Raw genomic sequence first — 23,334 nt, forward strand, 5'->3', positions numbered from 1 at the left:
AATTTTTTTTTCTCATCTATTGATTAGATGATCCCTTTGGTATTGCTTGACTGCACCAAGTCATGCTTCTCTGCATTCTCCTTGTTGTCTGGCAGCACAGCTAAGTAGTCATTCAGGTTTAAGTGATGATGTGCCAGGTGGGCTGTCTTGGTCATCTTTATGCTGTCCCTTCAAGCCTTTCTAGCTTGTCATCTCTCTCTCTTTGTGCCAGTTGTTTCTGTCATCAGTTTTGTCTCGTCACTTCTCTGTTTCTGCATCTTTGTGTTAGTTTTTTGTTGTGGTTGTTTCTCTGTCTCCCTATTCCCTTCTATCGTCACTCCGAGGTCCTCTGCCCTCGTCCTGCGCTCTGCTATACTGTGTTCCTCTAGCTGGCTGGTTTTAAGAATGTTGCCCTATTGCCTCAGTATTAAGTGAAAAATGAACATACAGACAGGAAGGGAAGAGCTCACATCAGGTTGCTTCAGTGGCTGCTGACGTTAAAGTTGCTTATAACTTTTAGGCACTTGTAGCCCTGATCTTCCCTTCAGAGGGTTAGCCAGAACCAAGAATAAGGGAATGGGGCTAAGGAGGTCTACGTTTATAGAAGAGAGCTTGTAGGTGGCTGTAAGAAAACCTTGTAGTACTATGCAACTAACTTGTTTCCCTAGCCTAGGAAAGGTGTTGAAAAAGATTACATGCAGTAGAGTATGTTCTTTGTAAATTTAAAATGTGCAGTAAAGCATCAGACCAAAATTTGTGCCCCTATGCGCTATTCCCACAGATGCCCTTCAACATCCTGTTCTGTAGTCTGGAGATCAAAGGCAACAGTGATAGGGCTGCAGTCGTCCATTAGCTGGTTTGGAGTAAGGCTTTGGGAGCGAGTCCTTTAAATCTCTAAAAGAGTGGTAACAAAGGTAAGCAAACCTTTACTGCACAGTGTAATGGCTTTGACTAAGCAAATACAGTTCAGGCCCAGAAGCATAGTAGTAACATCAGTAACCTTCTAACTGGCTGCAAATATTCCCTCCCCCCCCCCCAGCTAGCAGGACAGAGCAACAGCAAGATGCTTGTAACAGTGGTCCCTGAATAGCCTATCAAATCTGATTAGTCAGAAGACACTAGTTTAATTAAACCCTCTTTGGAAAGGAGGTGACGAAATGTGGCTGGCATCCTGTTCTAGCATTACTGTGTGCAGTGCTTAACAATTCTATTTACTGACAGTGCCTTCTGCAGTAATGGTATCTTAATAAGTGCATGCTCACGGTGCATCAGGAAGAGCTAGTGTGCTATAAACTTAAATGCTACCTGAATCTAAAGTGTGACTGTCTCTGGAAATGGTGCATTTCATGATTAGCTTGCTATTGATCTGCCTTAGCCAGTTCTATAGTTAAAATAAGGTGTTGCATATGGCAGAGGAATCGTTTTTCCCACTGCACCTTGAAGTTAATGCGGGTGCCTGGTCTGCGCTAGGATTTTACTACAGGATTGCCAATAAAAGCAAGATACTTATTGCTTATGTGGGATATTTTGACACTGAGGACACATTCAAGGCTTTATGCAGTTCCAGATTGATATACTACTGCAAAACTCCCTGGATGTTAGACGTGCACATCTTTGGTTCTGCGGGATTCGTACACATTGCTACTAATGTTCCTGGAGCAAATTGATAATGTCATGGTAACTTAGTGTTCAGTTACCCAAGATCAGTGTGTGAGATGGCAAACTTAGTATGTCCTTGCAATGGCCTGCTGGAGAGGGGATATAAATTATTCTAAAAACAATCTCTTTGAATTTTCTTTTCAATGTCCTTTATGTAGGTACAGTCTGGAGTAAGCTGCTTCTGGTAAATGAGGTAGACGGCATAAACTCTATTGCTTGTAGGTAACTGGTGCTGCATTGAAAAAGCTTCCTTGTCAGTTGAGTTGCCAAAGTGAGGAGGTTACTTCCTCTCGTCAGAAGTTTTAAAATCCTACAGAAAAGGAGCACTTGCTTTTCAGTCTGAGGTAGTAACTAGAAGAAAGATGAACTCAGAGAAATTAAAGGAAGTGTGTAGAGGCCTTGTCCCTAGTTCAGCTCTGCTGTAATAGTAGTGGATGATGGGCAGCCATAGTGCATGCTTGCAGGTAGCGTGTCAGTCTCCAGTGACGTACAGAGGAGTGGTGAGGTATGTGAAGGCTGTATGATTTCACATGTGGCCTGGTTTTTTCAATAATAACAAATCAAGTTGACATCTTAATTGCTACTCTCTTACAGAGGAACTAGCAATGTAGCAGCTTGTCTGACAGTGTGATCTGGGTCTGAAAGGTGCAGCCTATTTCATGTGCTGTAGTCTGCAGTCTAGTCTCTGTGGCACTGGGACTAATAAAGCCCATTCAGCTCTAGTAGTTGACATGCAACTGTACTGGGTGTTCTTGTGGCTTTGCCCTTGACAGCCTTCCTGAGATGTCAGGCTCGGCACTGTTTCACCTCCTTTTTCTGCAGTCTTTGAAGCTGCAATGTTTTGTTTGCTTCTGAGAAGCAGTTGCTGGCTAGTGACAAAACCAGTTCTCTGGCTTAGTGGAGTGGTTTTGGATGTAATGCCAATGTTGAGAGAGATGGTGAGATGTGCTAAGAACCTGACAAATGTAGAGCAGAATGACACACAGCTTTTATGTACAAGGTATGCCTGGAGTTGCCCAGCATGACTCACTTCCCCATAGCCTAGTGTCTGCTTACTGTGTTTCATGAAGTCTGGTTGTACCTGGGTAATCTTCTTCGTACAGCTTTGACTTTAGCTGTGTGTTGAATTCCCGTTAGCCAGTAGGGTTGGTTCACCTATTGATTTCAACATAATGTTGAAAGGGACCTTTGCACAGCAAAAGGTACTTTCCTAAAGTACTTGAAACTGGCTCTCCCTGACCCCAGACGTGTCAGCAGCTGCCGGGGGAATAGTTAAGCTGTCTGTGTAACCCTCACCTTATGACACCCTTCCTTTAAGGTAACATTTGCAGTTGGAACCCGCAATGGAAACAGTGAGGCTAAGAGTAAGATCTTGATTGGGGAATGATGGGTGTGAATGTTAGATCTGCTCCAAGTTGTGCTTTGAGCACTGTCTGCTGCTGGTGGGGGTGTACCAGATAATTTCATGTTTTTGAAGAATGGCTGTTGGACATTCCAGTCTATGAGCTGGAGGACTTCAGAAGCAAAGGGCAACTCTGATTCTTTGTCATGTATAATGTCAAAGGAGGACTTAAAAATTCAGTTATTTAAAGAATTATGCTGTGGTGTCTTGAGAAAGATCTTGTGATGTACTTCTAATCTAGAAAAAGAACCAGTTATGTTATTGAACACACCATAAGCATCCTGGATCAGGGTTTTAGCTAACAGCTAATTAGACAGCTAATTCTATCTTAAAAACAGCTCTTTTCTCAGGACAGGCCTGCTCTGTGTTAAAAGCTGGCTAGGCACTTCTGTGTTTAACATCTTGGTCATGTAGGATTTGCATCCAAATTTTAAAAGTTGTTAGTAAAATTCTGCAGGCAGTGGATGAGGACTATTGTTAGCATTGGATTTTTGTGTGTATCTGAAAACATCTTCCTAATGGTACCGTTTATTATATACCTATATTGTTATCTGTGCATTATCCAGTGTGTCTAGACAAGTGCCATGCTGGCTAACTGACTGGGTACCCAATATGATAGTATCCCTTTTTAGAGCAACAGGGATTAAACTGAAGATGATCAGTGTGGTATTTCCAGTAGGAAGGACTATTCTTAACACCAGGGGAGGCAGGGTGTGCTCTGTGGGGCTGGGATGGAGCGGCCTCTGAGCACTGTGATCTGGAACTCTGCCTTCCTGATCAACCTGGCTGGTTCTCAGCTCTGTTTTTTCTTCTTCATTTTGCCATTTAGATTGTCAGACCTTGGGCTAAGTTATTTGTCTGCTCAGTCAGTTCTCAGAGCTATAAAATAAGTTTCCTGTTCCCAAGATAGATAAGCATAAACAGCAAGTGTCTGCAACATCCCATAATCTAGAGAGAAGACGGTGTAGAACTGCATAGGCTTATGCTGTGCTACATGTATAAAGTTGTTAAAGCTGTTTTAAAATGTTTTTCAGGTTCTAAATGGCTTCTAAGAAGTTGGGATCTGACTCTCATGGTAAGTGAAATTTGGCATCCCTGTCTCTTCAATAGGATGAATCCTACTATTGCTGCTGACTAATGTCCCAGCCTAGACAGTCCATAGAGACTAATCTGTCTAGCCTCTGAGTAGTTTTTTGGTAGGAATGAAGTGCCTTGACTTCCTTCTTGCATAGTTGCTTGCTGATGCTGTGCCTGTTCTCTGGTTAAACTGAAATTCAGCCTGTGACTGTTCCCTACTCCTTCATGGCAGAGTAATACTTTCCCCTTCCCCCATTTCCCCCTTCAAAATCAAAGTTGAACTGCAGTTGTGATACTGATCTGATGTTTGCTGAAGCGGACACTAGATCTGTAGCTCCTTTCTATGGAAGTCACATGAGAAGTTGGATTGAAAGTGAAGCTTTTAATATATCATTGAGCTATGCTTGCTTTTTGCTCAGCAGTGAATTTTTTTCCTAAATTGGACTAATCTAGTTCAGCAGGCAAGTGAAGATATCTTCTTCTACATTTCAGATATGTAGTGTCATGCAGATGATTGGTATCATAAAAATTATTTGCCTGTATATGTGCTTATCTTTTAGAAAATGGGGTGTAATTTGGGAGGATTAATATTTCTGTGGAACATTAAAGTTCAGTTTGTTGTATTTAATGTAGCTTCTTCAAATCAGTAATCATTTAAGGCAGGTTCATGTGAAATTTCTAACATGATTTTTCATGCTATAGAAACTTCTGCTTTTAGAAACTCAGCCTTGATCTTCCTGGATAATCTTTCAGATAAGAGGGTCCTGGGGAATTCCATTTTTCCTTGAGCTTTTTATTTAGTCTTGCAAGTGTAAAGTTGAAGTACAGAATAAGAAATGCCTCACTTTAATCAATCCTTAACCATGTATTTAAATGGCCTATCAAAACTTAATTTTTAGATGGTCTCCTTTGCTGTGGCCCAGTGATCCTGCTACAAGACAATTAATTTCTTTATTAGATAGCTGCCAGCTCTTCAGCAGTTGTTCTCTTGTATCTATGAACACTCTGAACTGCTTGTCTTTTGAGCCTGCTTTTATTTCTCTCTTCTGCTTCCTAAACCAGACTAACAAAGACACTGCTTGGAGCTAGAATTCAACCTGTCTTAAATATTTCTCAAAGCAGTATGGTGTGGTGGAACATGCTTCTGGCTTCAAAGTAACAAAATCAAAACAAATGGTGCTGTAAGCTGGCTGGTTAATTTGTCTACCCTTTTGTGTACCCTCTGTTCCTAATGATACCAGCAACGCTGTCACAGTACTGTTTCTGAGGAGTAGTGGAGCAACTTCCTTGGCTTATTATGTCTTAAGAAATCAGCAGGGCAGTTTTTTCAGTTTTCTCCAGGGTTGTTAAGAATTAATCCTACCAAGTGAATTTTGGCTTACTGTAAAGCATCTAGCCCAACAGCTGCCTTTGGTTCAGTGTCTCTGGCAGGCTGATGAAATCGGTCAACATAGTTGATGCATCTCTTTTACTTATTGTTGAGCCGCTTATTGGAGGTTAGAAGACTGTTGTTGAATCACAGAATGGTTGAGGTTGGAAGGGACCTCTGGAGATCATTGTGTCCAAACTCCCTGCTCAAGCAGAGCCACCTAGAGCAAGTTGCTCAGGACCACATTCAGATGGAGATAAAGATGGGAACATAAGGTATGGATGGAGAGGAAGGAACCCTTCCTGTCTTGAAGGGTATTCTTAGCATACACTTATAACTATGCCTAAGCATGTAACTTCAAATGCTCTCCTGTCATTTGAATAATTGGAAGTTCAAGCTTAAGTTGTAGTAATTAGTGGCATCTAGAAATGCAGCTCTCATCTGTTGCACAAAAGGTGTTGGTTATACCAAGCGCAGTACATTAATATTGCTGTTGTATTGTCACTGTCACTATACAACTTAAAGCTTTTAACTCCAATTTCTGAAAATTACTAAGTGTGTTTTGTGTGACCACAAAAACTAAGTTCCACTTGGTTTCAAAACTGTTCCCCATTCATAACCGGTAAATGTTTTTATCTGAAATGTTTACGTTTTGCTACCAAACTGGAGGACACTTCTATAAGTTGGCCAGTGATTTCTGCATTACGCTGAAGCAGAGAGAAATCTTAACTCGTAGTAGATCCTTGGGCCAGGAATATCATATAGTACGTGGTGTCAGAGATCAGACTGACAGGTACAGTTTTGCCAGGACTATTCTCAGAACTTCCTCCATATGCTTTTAACTGCTAAAAGGATGAAGTGGCTAACAGCCATATTAAATAACAGTTCAGAAAACCCCTTTGCTTCACTTGAATATGTGACTATTGAAACAGTGGCTTGCGTAATACTTTCTATACGTAGGTTTTGCTTATTGCTTTAGAATTTGCAATTTAAAACAACTTGCACCCTTACCCATCAGTGTGTTTAGGCAGAAGGGTCATCCGTTTACAAAAATAAAAGGATTCTTGGCTTTCTGGATCAGATTTTAACTTTGCTAGACTAGTACTGTTCTGATTGGGCTGGAACAAAGTGAATACTGTCTGCGTCAATGTTTTGCTTCAGAAAGACTTTTTACCATCAAATGTCCTAAAACACTTGGTGTGTTTCTTAATGTGTGCTTGCAGATTTTGTAGCAGAGCTGTATTCAAGATGACGTTATAGCAGTGGTCACTATTAAAAAATTAGTATACTGGGAAGAAACTAGAAGGTTTTTATTCCTTAGTCTAGCTGCTGAGGTTAAACTGGCAGCTGTCAGTGCAGCCCATCTAGTCTAGGTGCGTTTAGGTCTTTTTACTGTACCAAAACAAGGAGTGTTGCTATGTAAATACCACAATGTGCACATAATTTGTGCTTGTACCCTCTGTGGCTAGTATCTGTTTCAGGCAAACAAGAAGGCTGTGCAAGGGGAGGTGTCTACCACTTACTGTTGTTAATAGGTCTAATAAGATAAGTATTTGCACACTGAGCAATTTGGGCTGTGAGATCGGTGCAGAGAGGTAATCCTGCTTTGCTTGGATCATCCTGCTTAGAGCAGGACTTGTGCCAGTGGGGCTAAGCAGGGCATAGTAGCAGCAGTCATGCTGGCCTCTGAGCAGTCAGGAGATCTGGTTGTCTCTGACCTGACCATGATTTACCACTCTCAGTGCAAGGCTGCCACAGTTGCTATTTCTGCATAAGCAAACACTTTGGCATATCCAGGTTCTCAAATTGCCAGCTCAAATGCTATTTGGATGCTGTTTTGCAAGTAGTGGTGTTGGTGGCCAGTGAGGTGCCATCTGGATGCTGTGCTGTGTAATGCTTGAATGTGTGCTTCTCAGTAAGGATCAGTGAAAATACTATTCTGCCTGGAGCACTTTTTCATCCTGGTGGTGCAGGTAGGATGTAGGTTATTCAGCCTGATGGTTTCAAAGCTGGAGGAAATACCACCTGTGTCCTAACAGGACTCTGGGACCAGCCAGTGCGGTGTGTAGTATGAGAGCTCAAGTGATGACAGCACATAAACATTTAACTCAAAATTAACAGGATGTTCCTGTTTTCAAAAGCTGCTCATCCTTTTGGAGCCTGTGACTGCCTTGTAGATGAGTCAACAGTGAAGGAACACAAACAGTATTTAAACTGTCATCTGAGTATGAAAATGGGTCAGATAGAAATGGCAAGTCACAGCTCACTGAGAAAGGTTAGTCACTGAACAACATCTTAATGTTGCCACTAATGTCTTTTTGGATCTGCAACACTCAAAGCAAAGTTACAAATGAGTGCTAGAGGAATGCTTCAGATTGTTATGCACAGCCAGAAACCTTGCCTGTAATTCCAAAAGCTTAGACCAGCGATCCAAGAAACCCCTTTCAGTTAATCAAGAAACTGAGTGCAATTTATATTGTGTGTTTTCTAATAGTGCTTCACAGCAGCTCAAGGGAAACAAACCTATAGTCTGGCTTCTTGAAGGTGGTTGAGCTCTAAGTAATTCTGCCTCATGAGTTTGCAGGATGCCTGAAGAAAGAGTTTTGTCCTAAAATACTTTTTAAATACCACATGTAAGTGATAGATATAAAGGACAGATGGAGGACCATGAAATAAGTCTGAGGCCTCTCATTGGAGTGATCACACATTGGACAGCTGATTAAGTTAGTTTGTGTTGTTTCAAAAATCAGAATTGCTATGCTAAATAGTCTTAAGCTATTTCACTGTGTTTTGGTGTCCTGGTTTTGGCTGGGATAGAGTTAATTTTCTTCCTAGTAGCTGGTACAGTGTGTTTTGGATTTAGTGTGAGAATAATGTTGATAACACACTGATGTTTTAGTTGTTGCTAAGTAGCACTTAGGATAAGTCAAGGATTTTTCAGTTTCCCATGCTCTGCCAGCAAGCAGGTGCACAAGAAGCTGGGAGGGAGCATAGCCAGGACAGCTGACCCAAACCAGCCAAAGGGATATTCCATACCATAGAACATCATGCTCAGTATATAAACTGGGGGGAGTTGGCCAGGAGGCATGGATCACTGCTTGGGCATTGGTCAGCAGGTGGTGAACAATTGCATTGTGCATCACTTGTTTTTTCTTGGGGTTTTTTGGTTGTTTTTTTAAAATTATATTCCTTTTCATTAGAACTATTATTATATTTTATTTTTATTATTATTATTGTTAGTATTACATTTTATTTTACTTTAGCTATTAAACTGTTCTTATCTCAACCCATGAGGTTTACTTTTTTTTCCTGATTCTCCTCCCTGTCCCACTGGGGGGGGAGGAGTGAGCGAGCAGCTGTGTGGTGCCTAGTTGCTGGCTGGGCTTAAACCACAACATTTCGTTAAAGTGGAGTGTCTAGACTTTGGGTCACTTTGCCTTTGTGACCACTTCTGTCCAAATATTACTTCCTACTTGTATGCCAAAACCTGGATTTTAGTTTGTCTTAGCTGTTCTAAAGCTGGGTTATTTTAAAGCTTGTTTTGAATATGACAAAAAGTGATGGATCTTTTTATAGAGACATAACAGAATACAGGAATACGGTGTTCAGGAGAGTTTCAGCTTCCAGTTGTGTGGGCATAGATAGTCTTGTCACAAGGGAAGCTAAAATGTTGGGTATATTGACTTCAAAATCTGTTCGATTGTTGTGTTGTGGGTTTGTGTTTTTGGTTTTTTTGGTGTGTTTTTTTTATAGTTATGAGCTAGAACAGTAAAAAAAAAAAAAAACAAAACAAAAAAAACCCAAACAACCAACCAAAAAACACCACCAAAACTGAGGCAATGAAGTCCAATCAGATTCAATGTGTTTCTGATCAAGCAACAACTTCTGTATTGAGTCACCTGGCGTAGTTGGGGCAGCAGAGATAAAATAGCTCCCAAATACAGAAATGTGAGTCTTAATTGAATGCATTAAACTCATAAGTTTTTTTGATATAGTTTCTGCTTTTGATCTTAGGGCCTTTCAGTTATCTTGATGATGTCCCATTTAAGATAGGAGACAAATTCAAAATCCCAGCGAAGGTTGGATTACCCATTGTTTTCTGCCTGCCTGATTCTTCTCAGCTTGTCAGAGAAGCCCAGGTAAGTGATGTGTTTTGCCTTTCTGCTCTGTTCCCCCTCACCAACATGTGGTGCTATAAATGGCAAGTAGTCGCAGTTTGCACACATGTTCAAATGTTAGTCTTGTTGGTCCTGTAGTGTCATTTCGTATGCCAGACAGTAGTTGCAGAAGATCTGTTGGAATGTATAGAAAGATAAAAATATGATAGGCTGTGCAAAAAGTTTCTACTTCTTATCACTTTAAAAAGTCTAGTAGCATTTATTTTAGTGTATCTACTTCAAAAAAGCACAATGTTTTTGTGTAATAGTTATAAATGTTACCCTGACTAAATTTAGAGTAGCATTTTTAAGAGGAAAAGTGGTAAGAACTGATGCACCTGTGCTATGGCATACTTGCAGGATCTTGTTTGAGGGTAACAAGTGTTTCTATGACCATATTTTATGGGTTCTCACAATAGTGGGATGAAGAAATAAATTTCTAGTTCTTGTTTTCTGTGCAGTTCTGAGTAGGAATTCTTTTCCAGCTGTAGGGCAAGCAGGTTACAGCTTGGTACGGATGGCTTCCAGGTCTTTGAGGAGCATTTCTCTGTTACCATAAACTCTTGGTAGCATGAAATCAATTGCTTTAGCATAAATGTTGAAAATCTAATCTCCAAATAAAGTTGTGATACAGGAAATCTAATTGAACTATGTTTTCTCATTTGGAGCCATGATTTTCCTTGGTCAGTCCAAACTGATGATTGCTTTCACTTCGGCTGCGAGATTGCTGTAGATGGTTCTGCCTTTTTTTTTTTTCCTTTTTTATTTTCCTGTCCTGCAACTCATCCACTGGAGAGCTGAATATCTCAATTACCCTACATCATGGCTTTTTCATATAACCATTAAATGATTACCTTATTGTCCTAATACATATATTTCCACCCAGTTAATCTGGTGTGGGAGAGCTAAAGGAGACTCTAATGTCCTGTTGCTGGCTTCATTGTGCTATGTCTCCATTTTCCTGCCAAGCTGAGGCTCCAGTATAGCATGCCCAATTGGACTGCAACACCTTGCATAATATGATGTGACTATGTAGACTATGCATCTTGCAGTGCAATTTGACTTCTTTTGCAGCTGTAGTGAGAGCTGTTTAAAAAAAAAAAGTGCAGGGAAGCAAAATTGCCCAAAGCCATATATTTTTATCCAAATACCCCTCATTTTTTAATATTAAAAAAATATGGCTTTGGGCAATTTTGGTGCATATATATGAAAAAAAACATATACACACACAAAAAACTCCAACTATGATAGTTCTGCTCAGATAGCAAAGAATGTGTAATGAGTAGTGCCCAGCACTTCTGCCAGTGAGTTGTTTTTCAAAGTCACCTTGCTGATAAATTGTGTATCACACCTCTTGGAGTCTTAGAGCCAAGGTAAGGGAAAACTGTTATACAGTTGAGATAACAGGTCTCCAGGATCTCACTGGAGCCCACTATAGGATAGGATGTGATGCAACACATAGCGAGTCCCAGAAAAGCCTAGTAGAGGCCTAGCAAGCCTTGCTGGCTTGTTGCTCTTTAGAACTAGGAATTTGTATGACCTAGCAGTCTCATGGCAAGAGCACTCCTGTTTGGTTATATGCCATTATCCTGGCAAGGATATCTTATGACTTCTTGTGAGTCATAGGTAGGTTATACCCTGGATTTAGCTTGTAGGCTGTGTTCTCCAAACATTTTGTGGTTATTTAAAGAGCATTTGAGGCTGTTCATTCTTCATAAGATATTAAAGCTTTAAGTAGATTTAGTCTGTTCAGAATTTTGTCCTCTCAACCAGGCTACTACAGTGGCCAGTAAACTGGTAGTGAGTAGCTTACAAATGCCTTCCTGTGCTAACCTGGCCCTGAAGGAGCTGATGTTTAAATGAGAAAAGCTTGTGGGATCCTGTCATGCCAGTAACTGCAGTGAAATCTGCTACTGCAGGTAGTCATCATCATTGGTGTAGCCAGTATATCCCCTTTGGCTGGTGAGCCATTGGCATTGGGGTAAGAATACCAATACCTCTTAAACTAGTGGGTGTAAAACTCTAATATCAAGTCCCTTAGGAATCTTTTAGGGGGAACTGAGTAATACTATATTGGTCATTGGATGCAAAAATACTCTGCCATAGTCTTGAATTGACTTATGGAACTTGTGGACAGGGGGTAGTTCAGTGGTGCCAGATCTGGGTATGATTGTCCATCTAGTAACACATTAGACTTCCCCTTGCTACATCTGTTGTCTTGGGGGGAGAGGGTGGGAGGGCTGTGAAACTGATCTTGGGATGATGAGTAGCTCTAAAGCAAAAATAAATGTAGGAAGGAGACAAAATATGATATTCTAATCCAGACTATAGACAGGTTTTGCTGCTAGAGGCAAAACAAACTACTTCTGGTGTCTTCTAGCTTTGCCAGTCTGTATGTTACAAGAGATGCTGGGAAAAAATTAATGCCTGTCTATGGTAATTCATGTAGCTCTTATTCTATGTTACTTATGTTGCTGTTAGAAGCAGTGGCTATGATCCTTATAATTTATCTTTTTTCTCCTTTCCTTTCCCCTCCACCCTTGGTCAGTATGACTTCTCACTGGAAAAGAAAACAATCAAGTGGGCTGAAGATATTAAAAAAATTGAAGCTGCCCAGAGAGAAGCTGAATGCAAGGCAGAAAAAGCGCTAGCAAACTCAAAAGCAGCTCCAGAGGTCAGCAACAAAATGGGGTTCTCAGAGGGACCTTGCCCTGAGGCCATGCCTCCTCCTATTAACCCCATCCTCGCTAGCCTGCGGCACAATAATATTCTTACTCCCACGCCAGCCAGCAGCAGCTCTGTGAAGCAAAAGATTCTCAGTCCACCTCGTCCAAAAGCAGACTTCAACCCAGCTGATTTTGAATGTGAAGAAGACCCATTTGACAAACTGGAATTAAAAACTATTGATGATAAGGAGGAATTAAAAAATATTCTTGAAATTCATGTTGGTACTACTGGGCCAACTGTTGCCCAGCTGTTAGATAATACTTCGCCCAAAGGAGGGTCTGAGTCTGTGTTGCAAGATGAGGAAGTTCTGGCATCCATAGAAAGGGCCACATTGGACTTCAAGCCCCTTCACAAACCCAATGGCTTTATTACTTTACCGCAGTTGGGAAACTGTGAAAAGATGTCCTTGTCTTCCAAAGTGTCCCTGTCCCCTATCACTTCAGTGAGCAATATCAAATCCCTATCCTTTCCTAAACTTGACTCTGATGAGAGTGATCAAAAATCATCAAAGCTCATGAGCACTTGCCACAGCACTACCTGTCTCCACAATGGCACTTTTCTCAGCTCTGTGCAGACCTGTGCTCAGAGTAAAGCTAGTGAACTGAATGGGCACCATATGGTTGGTCTTTCCAGTCTAAATGAGGACGGTGGTGTGGAGATATCAACATTATCCTCTTCATCCAGGCTGCCTTCCCTGGCTGCGTCAACAGTTTGTACAGAAGAAGAATCATCGCAAAGCACAGCGACTATGGTAAACATGCAGTGGATTAGAATCGGGGTTGCTAGGGAGATGTGGAGGTGTGGAGGCAAATGTTGCTTCTAAAATGTCCTGTGGTTTTAGGTTCATTTAATGGGAGTGGTGTGTAGATCATGTGTGGTAGTTCCTCTTCATTTACATGGCAAATTGATCAATCAAACAGGTCTTCATGCTGGCAGTTCTGAACCTCAGATTATTACTCTGCAGGTTTCCCCCAAATCTGATATTTTTTAGACTAATTCTGATGATTTTTTTCAGCTTTTCAGCTCTTGTTGTTCATAGTTGCACACCATTGAGCTAAGCATATGAGATATCTTCTTTGTACAGTCCTGCATTCTGTCTTATCCAACTGAGATATATCAGATTCTGAACTGCTCTTAGGTTTTGAGCTAAATCTCTGCTAGATTCGTTCCTCAGCTTGCTTATTTATTTGCTGGAAATAATGGGAAATGCAGGTTTTTCAAGGAATAGAAGCAATAACAGATTAAAAAACATACATGTGCTGTATCATTCAGGGAAGAAAAAAGTGCTTGCAGTTGACCTGCAGTGAAAGAATTGTCTGTCTGGTGGGGGGGGGTTTTTTCTTATTATTTTCTTCCTGAGATCCTTTTAAAATCTAACCTTTAAAAGGATGAAAATGATGGTGGTCTGAAATCTGGTATTTACCCTCTTCCTTGTAAAGAAGGGTAGAAGGATTGCTTTGTGGATACCAAAAGCAGTCTTGAGGATCATCTTGGATCACTAATGTTATAGTTGGTTGCTGTACAGCTCTGAGACAGGAGTTTGATGCTTCATTTCCTCAAACTTGTAGCAAGTTCTAAAATTACTTTGGGGACACTTAACCTCACACCAGCTGTTGTCTTTGTGTCTGTGAATAAGAGCAGAGAGTTGAGTAAGCTTGTGGACTTTTTTTTTTCTTTTTTTTTTTTTTACAAAGAATCTAAGATCTGGACATCAATGCTCATGAAGCCTAGTAGAAACTGTGTAGTCAAATCTTCTAGCTGGCTCTAAAATAATCTGGTGGCTTCTGTCCAATGTAAGTGGTGCTTCAGTGGTTCTGTGGCCTTACTGGCATACTGTAGGTTTTTGTGTGACATCGTGTGCTCTGAAACAAGTGACACTGCTTCTCTCCTGTTGTTCTTTCTCCTCTTTTCAGGCTTAGGTAAATGCATTATTAATTGTGAAATACAGTATTCTGGCAACTAGTGTATTTGTCAGAGCACAGCAGAAGAGCTGTTTATTGAGTACTAGAACAAATTTAATACAGTAAACTTTGGCAGATCAGCAATGCGCTGAGCAACTGCTCACTGCTACAGATCACAGGTTTGAGAGGCGATTGTATTATCATACATAGCTCGGAGGTGAAACCTCGAAGTATGACACATGACACACATCTCTAGGAATCAACATGAAAGATCACTTACAACTAGATAGATGGGCATTCAGATGGCCAAATTATTCAAATCTCTATGCTGGATTAAAATTTACTAAAGACCAAGAGGGAAGGTGTATTCTTGAGAATGCTGTAAGGGAAGATACACTGATAAACAAACAAAACATAGTCTTACTAGGAGAAGTAATAAAGATCTTCATTTGAAACTTTCTGCTTTGGAAGTAGCAAACCAAGAAATAGGTATGCCAACAGAACTAGTTCTTTCTGTTTCAATTCCAAGACTTCAGAAGATATTTGTTTCATATTTCCACAATATGGTCCCAGTGGCTGGAAAATGACAGCTGAGCTGCAAGAAACTAAAGTAAATGTAACAAAAATCCTCAGAGTATGAAAATGATAGAAAGAACTCACAGTCATCTCTGTGGCTGGAAGCAGAAAGGTCATGTGTCCCTTTTTTTTTTTTTTTTTTTCTCCAAGGTTACACAAGAATAAGCCTGTCCTTTTTAGAAGGCCTCAGGACAATTATATGTCCCAGTGTATTCCACAGTGATTTTTATATATAAATTTTTTTCTCACAAGACTAGAAATTGTAACTTTGGATTTGGAGCTACCACTGGAGTTTATGCTTTACCAGTGAATTGGATCTAGGGTTTTTTGGATGGAAATAAACTTGTGATTTCTCTGAGGCTGCACTGATTCTGTCCTGAGTGGTCCCCTCTCCTCTGAGTATTTTTTTTTTTTTTGAAGGTCACTGATTTGCTTTTTGCAGCATTGGTAGAGGGAGAAATGACTAGTGAAGACAACAGGTTGGAATTAAAGAGTGGTGGTCAGAGACCTGATTAGTATGATGCATTTTATTTAGAGAAATCTCTGGTTATTGGAGGATGGGGCACTCCTGGTGGACCATTCAGAATATATGCCGCTGCCCATAGCATGATGTGTGCATGCATACCAGATGCAGGCAGGGCTCACGGCCTCTGTATGAAGTCCCTAAAATAAGGCACAGTGTGCAAGCACATACTTAAAGCAATTCCCCCCCTTCGCTGCCTTCACCTCCTCCTCCCCCCCCCCGCCTTCTTCCTCTATCTTTTTTTCTCCTTCCCCCCAATGGAATTTGCAAGAATCTTAATATATATTCTCAAATTTTTTTTCCCTAAACAGTTTTTTGGGGTGTGGATTCTGAGGTTTTTTTGTTGTTTGTTTGGTCTTTTTGGCCCAAAGAAAGCTTTTTTGAAAGAAATGGGCAAGCTTTCAAGCAATCTATGTTGGCTTAAAAAGGTATTAAGGAAAGGCAGGAAATGGAGGCTCTTGGTTCAAAGGAATTTCTTGCAGTCTTTCCTAATTTGATTTAAAATGTAGGAGGACTTTTAAATGGATGAATTGAAATGTGCAGATTTGATGGGGCAACGCTCTTGGGCAAAGTAATATAAAGCGGTGGGTTGCTTCTGCCTTTTGGCAGCCTGGTTCCGTAGAAATGGAGCAGGTGTACAGCAGGGAATGTTACCCAGCCTTGTTGGTGTACTGGGAATGGGACCAAGTGTTGGGTGTTGGTAGAAAAATCACATACTCTTTTTAGCAAGTGTGCCACATTGCTCATATATGGTATATGAAATGCAGTGCTTTGAGAGTAGAAAAGGGGTATGTGTTTCTCTTGCCCCTTCTCATGGTCAAAAAAACCAAGGGAAGTCTCTAGGCAATGACTTTAAAAATACCACTGTCATTCAGGCATCTTAGCACTGGGTCAAGAGCTGAACAGGAGCCAGCGTGTTACACTGAGCTGTATGAACATGTAGCAGTCACAGTGACAGAATAAACAAGCTTGCAATTATTATGAGGAGGGACATGTCCTTCTTGAAGCAGAATCTGTTTTTGTAGAGTGCTGAGAGAAGAAATGATCCTTATGATGGCTATTCTATAACTACACACAACTGCGTAATGTCTGCATCTCACATGTGGAAGCCTGATAAGACCCTAAGTCTCCCTAGTATGGTAGACTTATTCCCAGATCTCTCCCATAAAACCCTTCCTCCCCAGCTGTAGCAAATTCTGCTCACTGGTGCATAATGTTTATAGTCATCTTATTCGTTTGTTGTCCAACAGGTACACCCAGACTACAAGGAAACAGAAATCCCTGTGGTAAGTTCCCAAATACCTGTGTGCTTGCACTGGATCGTGTTTCTTAGAATCTCCAGAAGTTGTGTTCCTTTGAGTACAGAAAATAATAGGTGACAAGTAAACTTGGGGTGAAGGAAGCAATCTCCATGCTTCCTCTGAGGTACAGGGTTTGACTATATCATAAGGTTTGGTATTGAAAGGTTTTTGTCCACCAGTAGGAGAGGGTATATTGCGAAGAATCTGGGTTGTTGATTGTTGTTTTGAGGGTAAGAAGAGTATGGTGGGAGTCAGACTGTGTGCACTGCTTGGTTTCATCCGAACAGTAACTTCCCAAGGGCAGTCTAGAAAGCTTCTCAGATTAATTACATGGGGTATCCTGGTTCTGCACTAGCCAGAAACAGGATGTGGGGATGCAGATGATAACCATCACCTCAGCCTCTGGGTTTTCCTCTTTTAGGTAATGCACCAAAATTTCCCAGTGTCTAAAGTGCCCAATAATACCAGCTGCACAAAGCGGTTGGGCGGCCCCGCTCCTGAACTACAGCCGGTCCTCTCCGCTAGCGAGAGGCAGTGCATAGAGACAGTTGTCAACATGGGGTACTCGCCTGAGAATGTCCTGAAAGCCATGAAGAAGAAGGGACAGAACTTAGACCAGGTAAGAGCTTGTGCAATGGGGAAGAAACCCTTGATGCTGATTCTGCTGAGAAACAACCTTGGGTTTGCAAAATAGATAGGGGGGAATACTTTTTTATTCTAACAAGGGATTGCAGCCTGTAGCTGCTGTGATATTAACCGATAGAGAAGTTGTCACCTGGCAGTAAAGGCTCCCAAAACCAAAGAAAAGAGTGTCTGCGCGTTTCTGATGAGAGACTGCTTGAGTCAGCCACGCCTGTGGGTGCTGGGTCGGAGCTGCGCTGAGCTTGGGATGGCCCTTAGCTCCACGTGAAGCTGGGAGAGGTACTAGGCCTTCTCAGGAGCCCCATAAACCATCTGAAGGAAGCTTAGCGTGGCTCTATGCCGTGTGACAAAAAACCCAGCCAATTTCCCTTGTTCTGAGCACGGGTTATGATGCTGACGTCTCCTTGTAAGAGAGAGATTGCCCCCTGCAGGCTTACAACAGTCCTGAAAGGCTCTCACAAGGCACCACTGACCGACTTCCTTTTGTGTGCTCTAGTTGTGGTGCTTCCTGCCTCATGTGTTGCCTCAAACACTTGCTAAAACCAGGTCACATAGCATAAAGCACTACAGGGTGAAGCGTGGCTCTGGGTCTTGGATCTGCTTCAAACAAACATTTTAAAGCAGGGAGAGCATGGCCAAACTTTCCGTGCTGACCCTAGGCAGGCTGTGTGCTGTGCAGAGCATTGCCTGGCAGGACTGTGCCTGGGTAGGAGGAGTGTCCCAGTGACTTCTGCTTGTGGAGCTGATTTGCTTGCCTACTACCTATGCATCGAAAGCGGTTTAAGCTGTGTGCTGGAGTGAACTGTAGTATCAAATGGAAAAAATGTCCCTTAGGAGGGCGGTTTTAAATCCTGCTGTATTTGCAGGCTGCATTCTTTCGTATACCTAGCATTACCTATCTGACCTTTTCCCATACCTCTCAAAGCTGAGGACAGGTAAGAAATTTGGCAGCGGTTTCTGGGTGTCTGAGCTGGGATTTTCAGCTCACTCACCAGTATGCTGAGTTGATCTTAAAAGGCTGGCTGCTTTCAGATAGCATCAGCTCTTGCAGCTGTCTGAGAGGAAGCTAAAAGCTGACACATCTTGACTGCTGGACCTACAGTTTCATTTTAAAAACTTGTAGTATAAAAAGCATAGTTAAACTTCTGCCTTCTGCTCGGTGATCAGGTACAGAAGGCTATAAAGATAGGCTTCTTGAGACTGTTTTGACTAGAGTGGAAGATGATGTTCAGAGCTGGTGGGAGAGCACAGGACAGAAGGGCTCATTTGTTTTCTCTGAACAAGCTCTTGCATAAATAGCATCTCAACTCTACTAGGAAGGACTTTATCTCAGTCCCTGGTGAAGCCTGGGGTAGAGTTGTGCTCAGCCTCTCTGTGTGTACAGAGATGGTATTCAACCTTGCACTGCAAATGCTACTCTGCAAACTTAGTTTCTTTTCTTCATTCCCCGCAGGTTTTGGATTACCTGTTTGCACATGGACAGCTTTGTGAGAAGGGCTTTGATCCGCTTCTTGTTGAAGCAGCTTTGGAAATGCACCAGTGTTCAGAGGAGAAGGTGAGGGCGCAATGTGCTAAGGAATAGAGAGAATGTGCCATGATGGGGAATTCCAGCAGCAGTTCCTCTGGCTGATGTAATTCTGGCTTTCATGGTAATGCTGCCTTGTTTCCAAAACTGACTGCTGAAGGACGTCCTTGCAGTGATAAAGTGAATGTGTGTTAAAGCATTAGAATCCTTCCGCGTTGCTTTATCACTCTCACTTGCATTCATTTTTATGGGGACAGGATTTTTTAAAGACCCTGCTTATTCTGGTTGTAATGTTTTGAACCCAGAGTTCTCTTGTGGGTGAGGTGCTTGGTAGAGACAGTTAATTTCAGAAGCAGCAAATTATCTTTCAAACCCTGCCAGCTACCCTGGCCGTGAATTTTCTCCCTTGTACAAATGTATCTGCCTGGCTGCTCAGCAAATTGGGTTAGTGCTCTCTCTGGAAGAAGCTGGAAAATATGTTTTTTGGGGTCTGATTCATTGTCCAGCTGTTTTACCAGCACCAAAAGTACAGAGGAAGGAGCGGGTAGCCAGGGCAGAGGACAGCAGGATCTTTTAAAATTTGCCAGCCTGTTGTGTGCCAAGTTGTTATATGAAATCTTTAGAGGTGCAACCCAACCCCCCCCAGACTGCCTTCCTGCCTTTCTTGGACTTAGTGATGAGCTTGCAAACAGAGGAACGACAGTGCAAAAATGGGAGAAGTGACTGAGTTCAGGAAATGCATTTGCTACTGGCTTAACCCCAAAATTGGAAATGGCTAATCTCCTGATTGTCCATTTCAACTTGTTTGGTTTTTGGGTTGTTTTTTTTTGTTGTGGTGGGTTTTTGTGCTGTGCCCCTCTCCCCCTCCCCAAGTGGGGCAGAGGCCCTGTAAATGGCAGAGAGTTTGTAAAAGTCTGATCAGTTGATTCACTTGTTACTTTATTTTTTCAAAGCTCAGGGAGGATTCGTGGTTGATGTTGGTAGTATCGTACACAGTGTGTCCAATAGGATTTGTGCTAGTCCCCCAAGTTTGCCCTAGATCTGAAGAGCCATTTTGATAGCAAGGGCTACTGTACTGTTCCCAAAATCAAAGTAACTTTAAAAAAAATCAGATGCAGCAGTAGCTGCTAGATGAGGGAGCAGGGTGACGTTAATCAGAGTCTCAATTAGGTCAGGCTGATAAATTTCCTACTGGGAGAGACACCCCCACAGACTGAGCTTTGGTGCCCTTGCTAAAGAGGATTTCGGAAATGCAGGACTGCAGACACGGGACTGAAGGTGAGGCCCTGTGGGCTACTACATCCAGAGCTCTGCCGGCTCTGGTGTGAGTGGACTTTCTCCAAACGGAGCTGGAATAGGCTGTACTTGGGGAGGAGAAATCCACCCCATGGGGTGCCCAGTCACTGAAGACTGGCTCTGTGCTAAACCTCCAGCAAGCACTGATCCTCTTCTCTCTTGCAAATAATGGACTGTCTGTGTCTTTCAGATCACAGAACTTCTCCAACTAATGAGTCAATTTAAAGAAATGGGCTTTGAACTAAAAGACATTAAGGAGGTCTTATTATTACATAACAATGACCAACACAATGCTTTGGAAGATCTAATGGCCCGTGCAGGAGCCAGCTGAAAACACACTCCTGGATTCTCCACATGCAATGAAGCAGGACCAGCCCTGCCACCCTCATATCCAGTGTGACTTGCTCTCGGCAGGAAGGAGTCCGGCTTTTCACATACAAGGGAGAATGACTGAGCAAGCCCGCTCACATGCATCACTAGCATTTCTCTTTCCACTGAGAGCCAACTTTCTTTCTTAAATTAAATTTTTAAAGTGTCCTTTCCTAACTTTCCTTTTTCCAGCTTGGCCACGGAGAGTTTAGACTGCCCAACCTCTACTGGAATTGTACGTAGGTAGAGACAGGAGTGATTTCTCCCCCTCACTGTTGCACTGGAGTTGGACAGAAGAATACTAAGTTGATTCTGAAACTAGGATGCTTTGGTCCTTTGAAGCTGCTTTCACGGTGCCTGCATCATGGTTTAACCCCAGCCAGCAACTAAGCACCACACAGCCACTCACTCACTCCCCCCCACCCAGTGGGATGGGGGAGAAAATCGGGAAAAGAAGTAAAACTCGTGGGTTAAGATAGGAACGGTTTAATAGAACAGAAAGGAAGAAACTAATAATGATAATAATAACAATAATACAATGACAATAGTAATAATAAAAGGATTAGAATATACAAAACAAGTGATGCACAATGCAATTGCTCACCACCCGCCGATCGACACCCAGTTAGTCCCTGAGCAGCGATCCCCCCACCCCCACTCCCCCCCAGTTTATATACTAGATGTGACATCACATGGTATGGAATACCCCTTTGGCTACTTTGGGTCAGGTGCCCTGGCTGTGTCCTGTGCCAACTTCTTGTGCCCCTCCAGCCTTCTTGCTGGCTGGGCATCAGAAGCTGAAAAATCCTTGACTTAGTCTAAATGTTAGCAAAAACTGAAAACATCAGTGTTATCAACATTCTTCTCATACTGAACCCAAAACATAGCACTATACCAGCTACTAGGAAGACAATTAACTCTATCCCAGCCAAAACCAAGACAGTCTGCTTGTACTGAATTACTTGACTGTATCATAGTCCAGATTAACTGGTTAAATTTGACCTTTAGTGCAATGGAGTTTTATTTTTTTGGTTGAAAGTTAGTCTGTAACTTAGTAAAACACTGGTTCAGAAACTGTTGCTATGCATAAAGAGAGAAGCTGTTCCTCTTGTGTTTGTTTGGGTTTTTTACCCATGCAAACAACACTTCTGCCACACATAAGCATCCAATGCCGAGTGGTGTGTAAGTTCTCTTGAAACAGGTAAGCTGTGAACTCTACCTGGACCTGCAAATTGTGTTGGTTCTTGAACCTGAAGGCAGAGAGCTGGAGCTCAGTATTCTTAATCCCCCAGGTTTGTAGGATATTTAAGACAATGCCCTGCTAGGAAATCGGTTATCTTTTTGTTTTAAATAATACTCAGTGTGATGCAGGAGGTTTATTTCAAGCACTTTCTTTAAAACAAATATACTCACTGCATTAGTTCCACTTTTCACGCTGCTATATAAATGCATAATAACATCTAGTACTGGAAATCAGGTTTTGGGTTGTTTTTGATAGTTCAAAGTATTACTTTGTACATTGTTCAAGTTCTAAATACATAAAATATCAGTAGTCTTGAATCTTTAAAGTAATTTGCTAAATATTTTGATTCTGCAGAAGAACAACTAATAAAACCCTCAAATAGAACTCCCAGTGTCATGGTTCCCATCTCTCATGCTCTTTGGCTTCAGCAGATGAAGAACTTGCTGGATCCTGCCTGTCTAGGTGCTGCCTGCTCCTGTAGAAACACAGGAACACTGTCTGTTGGGCAGAACAACCAGAGGTCTCCAGGCAGATGGCTGCAATGGTGGAATGTGTTGCTTTTTTTTGTGACTTATTTTTGTTTTGTTGCAAAAACCAAGCCTAGGGATCCAAACTCATGTTACAGCATGGAGCTAGGAGCATTGGACTTTGGGAGGGGAAAATGATTCAGCTTGTTGTCTCAGTTTAGGTTTTTCATTAGGAGGTTTTAGCTCATCAGGACCTGGAAGGAGATGGCATTTGTCTCCATTATGTTGTTAACTTTATATGACCAAAACATCTAATTTGGGTCCAGTGTTAACTCCTGGAATTCTCTGTGAGGTGCTCAACTATGTTAATTATATACCTTAAAACAAAATGATGCTGAGGAGAGATGTAGCTGGCAAGTATCTAGGAGATGTGGAGATGGATGATGAGTAGGACCAGGGCAGATTGCCTTGCATCGTATCCTGTAGCATTGAGTTTCACCAGCTTATAGTGGTGGGGCTGAAATTAAAACTTGTTTAAGAAGGACATTCAGCAGCTGGTGGGTCAGCAGCTGCTGCCTCTGGGTGCAGGTAAAGCGGTTGCCCAGCTTTCCTTCCCAGGTGAGAAATGTGACAGTTTGAAACAAGGAAATGGGGTTCCTGATTAATTAGAAAAGCTGGAAAACAAAACTCAAACTGCTTTACTGTCACTGCTGAGAGCATTTGGTTGTGTTGCTTGTTTCGGTTTTCTCAGAATTAATATCCAAACAAGTCTGGTATTAGACAGTCCTGAAGGGGCAAGAAGTCTTGCCAGCGAAGAAACAACTATTTAGACCAAACCTCTGAATGAAATAATCTCTTTGGTTGATGTTAATGTGTGTTAAGTTTTTTCAGTTCCCCCACTACAGTAACCACTCTGCTTATGGAGACTGTTGTAGAGGTGAGAGCAGAGAGGTGAAGATGGGAAATGATACCTGTAAAGCTAGTCTCCTTCCAAAGACATGTACCGTCTGTGTCTTCCTTGGTGATGCTGCTCTTGCTTAGTCAGTGAGGTTTCTGGATTTACGTCTATTGGGTTTGCGTGGCCAGGTTTTGGTAGCGGAGGGGCTACAGGTGTGGCTTCT

The 23,334-nt window shown here is 41.9% G+C and overlaps 1 protein-coding gene across 5 annotated transcripts in view; it reads left to right on the top strand.

The window, feature by feature from the left end:
* LOC104314774 (ubiquitin-associated protein 1) overlaps window positions 1-22,130 on the top strand; it is a 45,260-nt gene extending 23,130 nt beyond the window's left edge. For 3 of the 5 annotated variants that reach the window (XM_069774832.1, XM_069774833.1, XM_069774834.1), the window contains exons 2-8: window positions 4,075-4,115; window positions 9,501-9,625; window positions 12,192-13,121; window positions 16,621-16,656; window positions 17,093-17,290; window positions 18,767-18,868; window positions 20,325-22,130. In XM_069774832.1, coding sequence (XP_069630933.1) covers window positions 4,082-4,115; window positions 9,501-9,625; window positions 12,192-13,121; window positions 16,621-16,656; window positions 17,093-17,290; window positions 18,767-18,868; window positions 20,325-20,465 — 1,566 coding nt within the window. In that variant the 5' untranslated portion in view covers window positions 4,075-4,081 and the 3' untranslated portion in view covers window positions 20,466-22,130. Of the gene's footprint in view, window positions 1-4,074; window positions 4,116-5,651; window positions 5,762-9,500; window positions 9,626-12,191; window positions 13,122-16,620; window positions 16,657-17,092; window positions 17,291-18,766; window positions 18,869-20,324 lie in introns of those variants that run through there. The other 2 variants (XM_069774836.1, XM_069774835.1) reach the window with 2 other exon arrangements.
* Window positions 22,131-23,334: the final 1,204 nt, after the last annotated feature.

This window comes from Haliaeetus albicilla, chromosome W (genome assembly GCF_947461875.1).
Source record: "Haliaeetus albicilla chromosome W, bHalAlb1.1, whole genome shotgun sequence".
NCBI classification, from domain to species: domain Eukaryota; kingdom Metazoa; phylum Chordata; class Aves; order Accipitriformes; family Accipitridae; genus Haliaeetus; species Haliaeetus albicilla.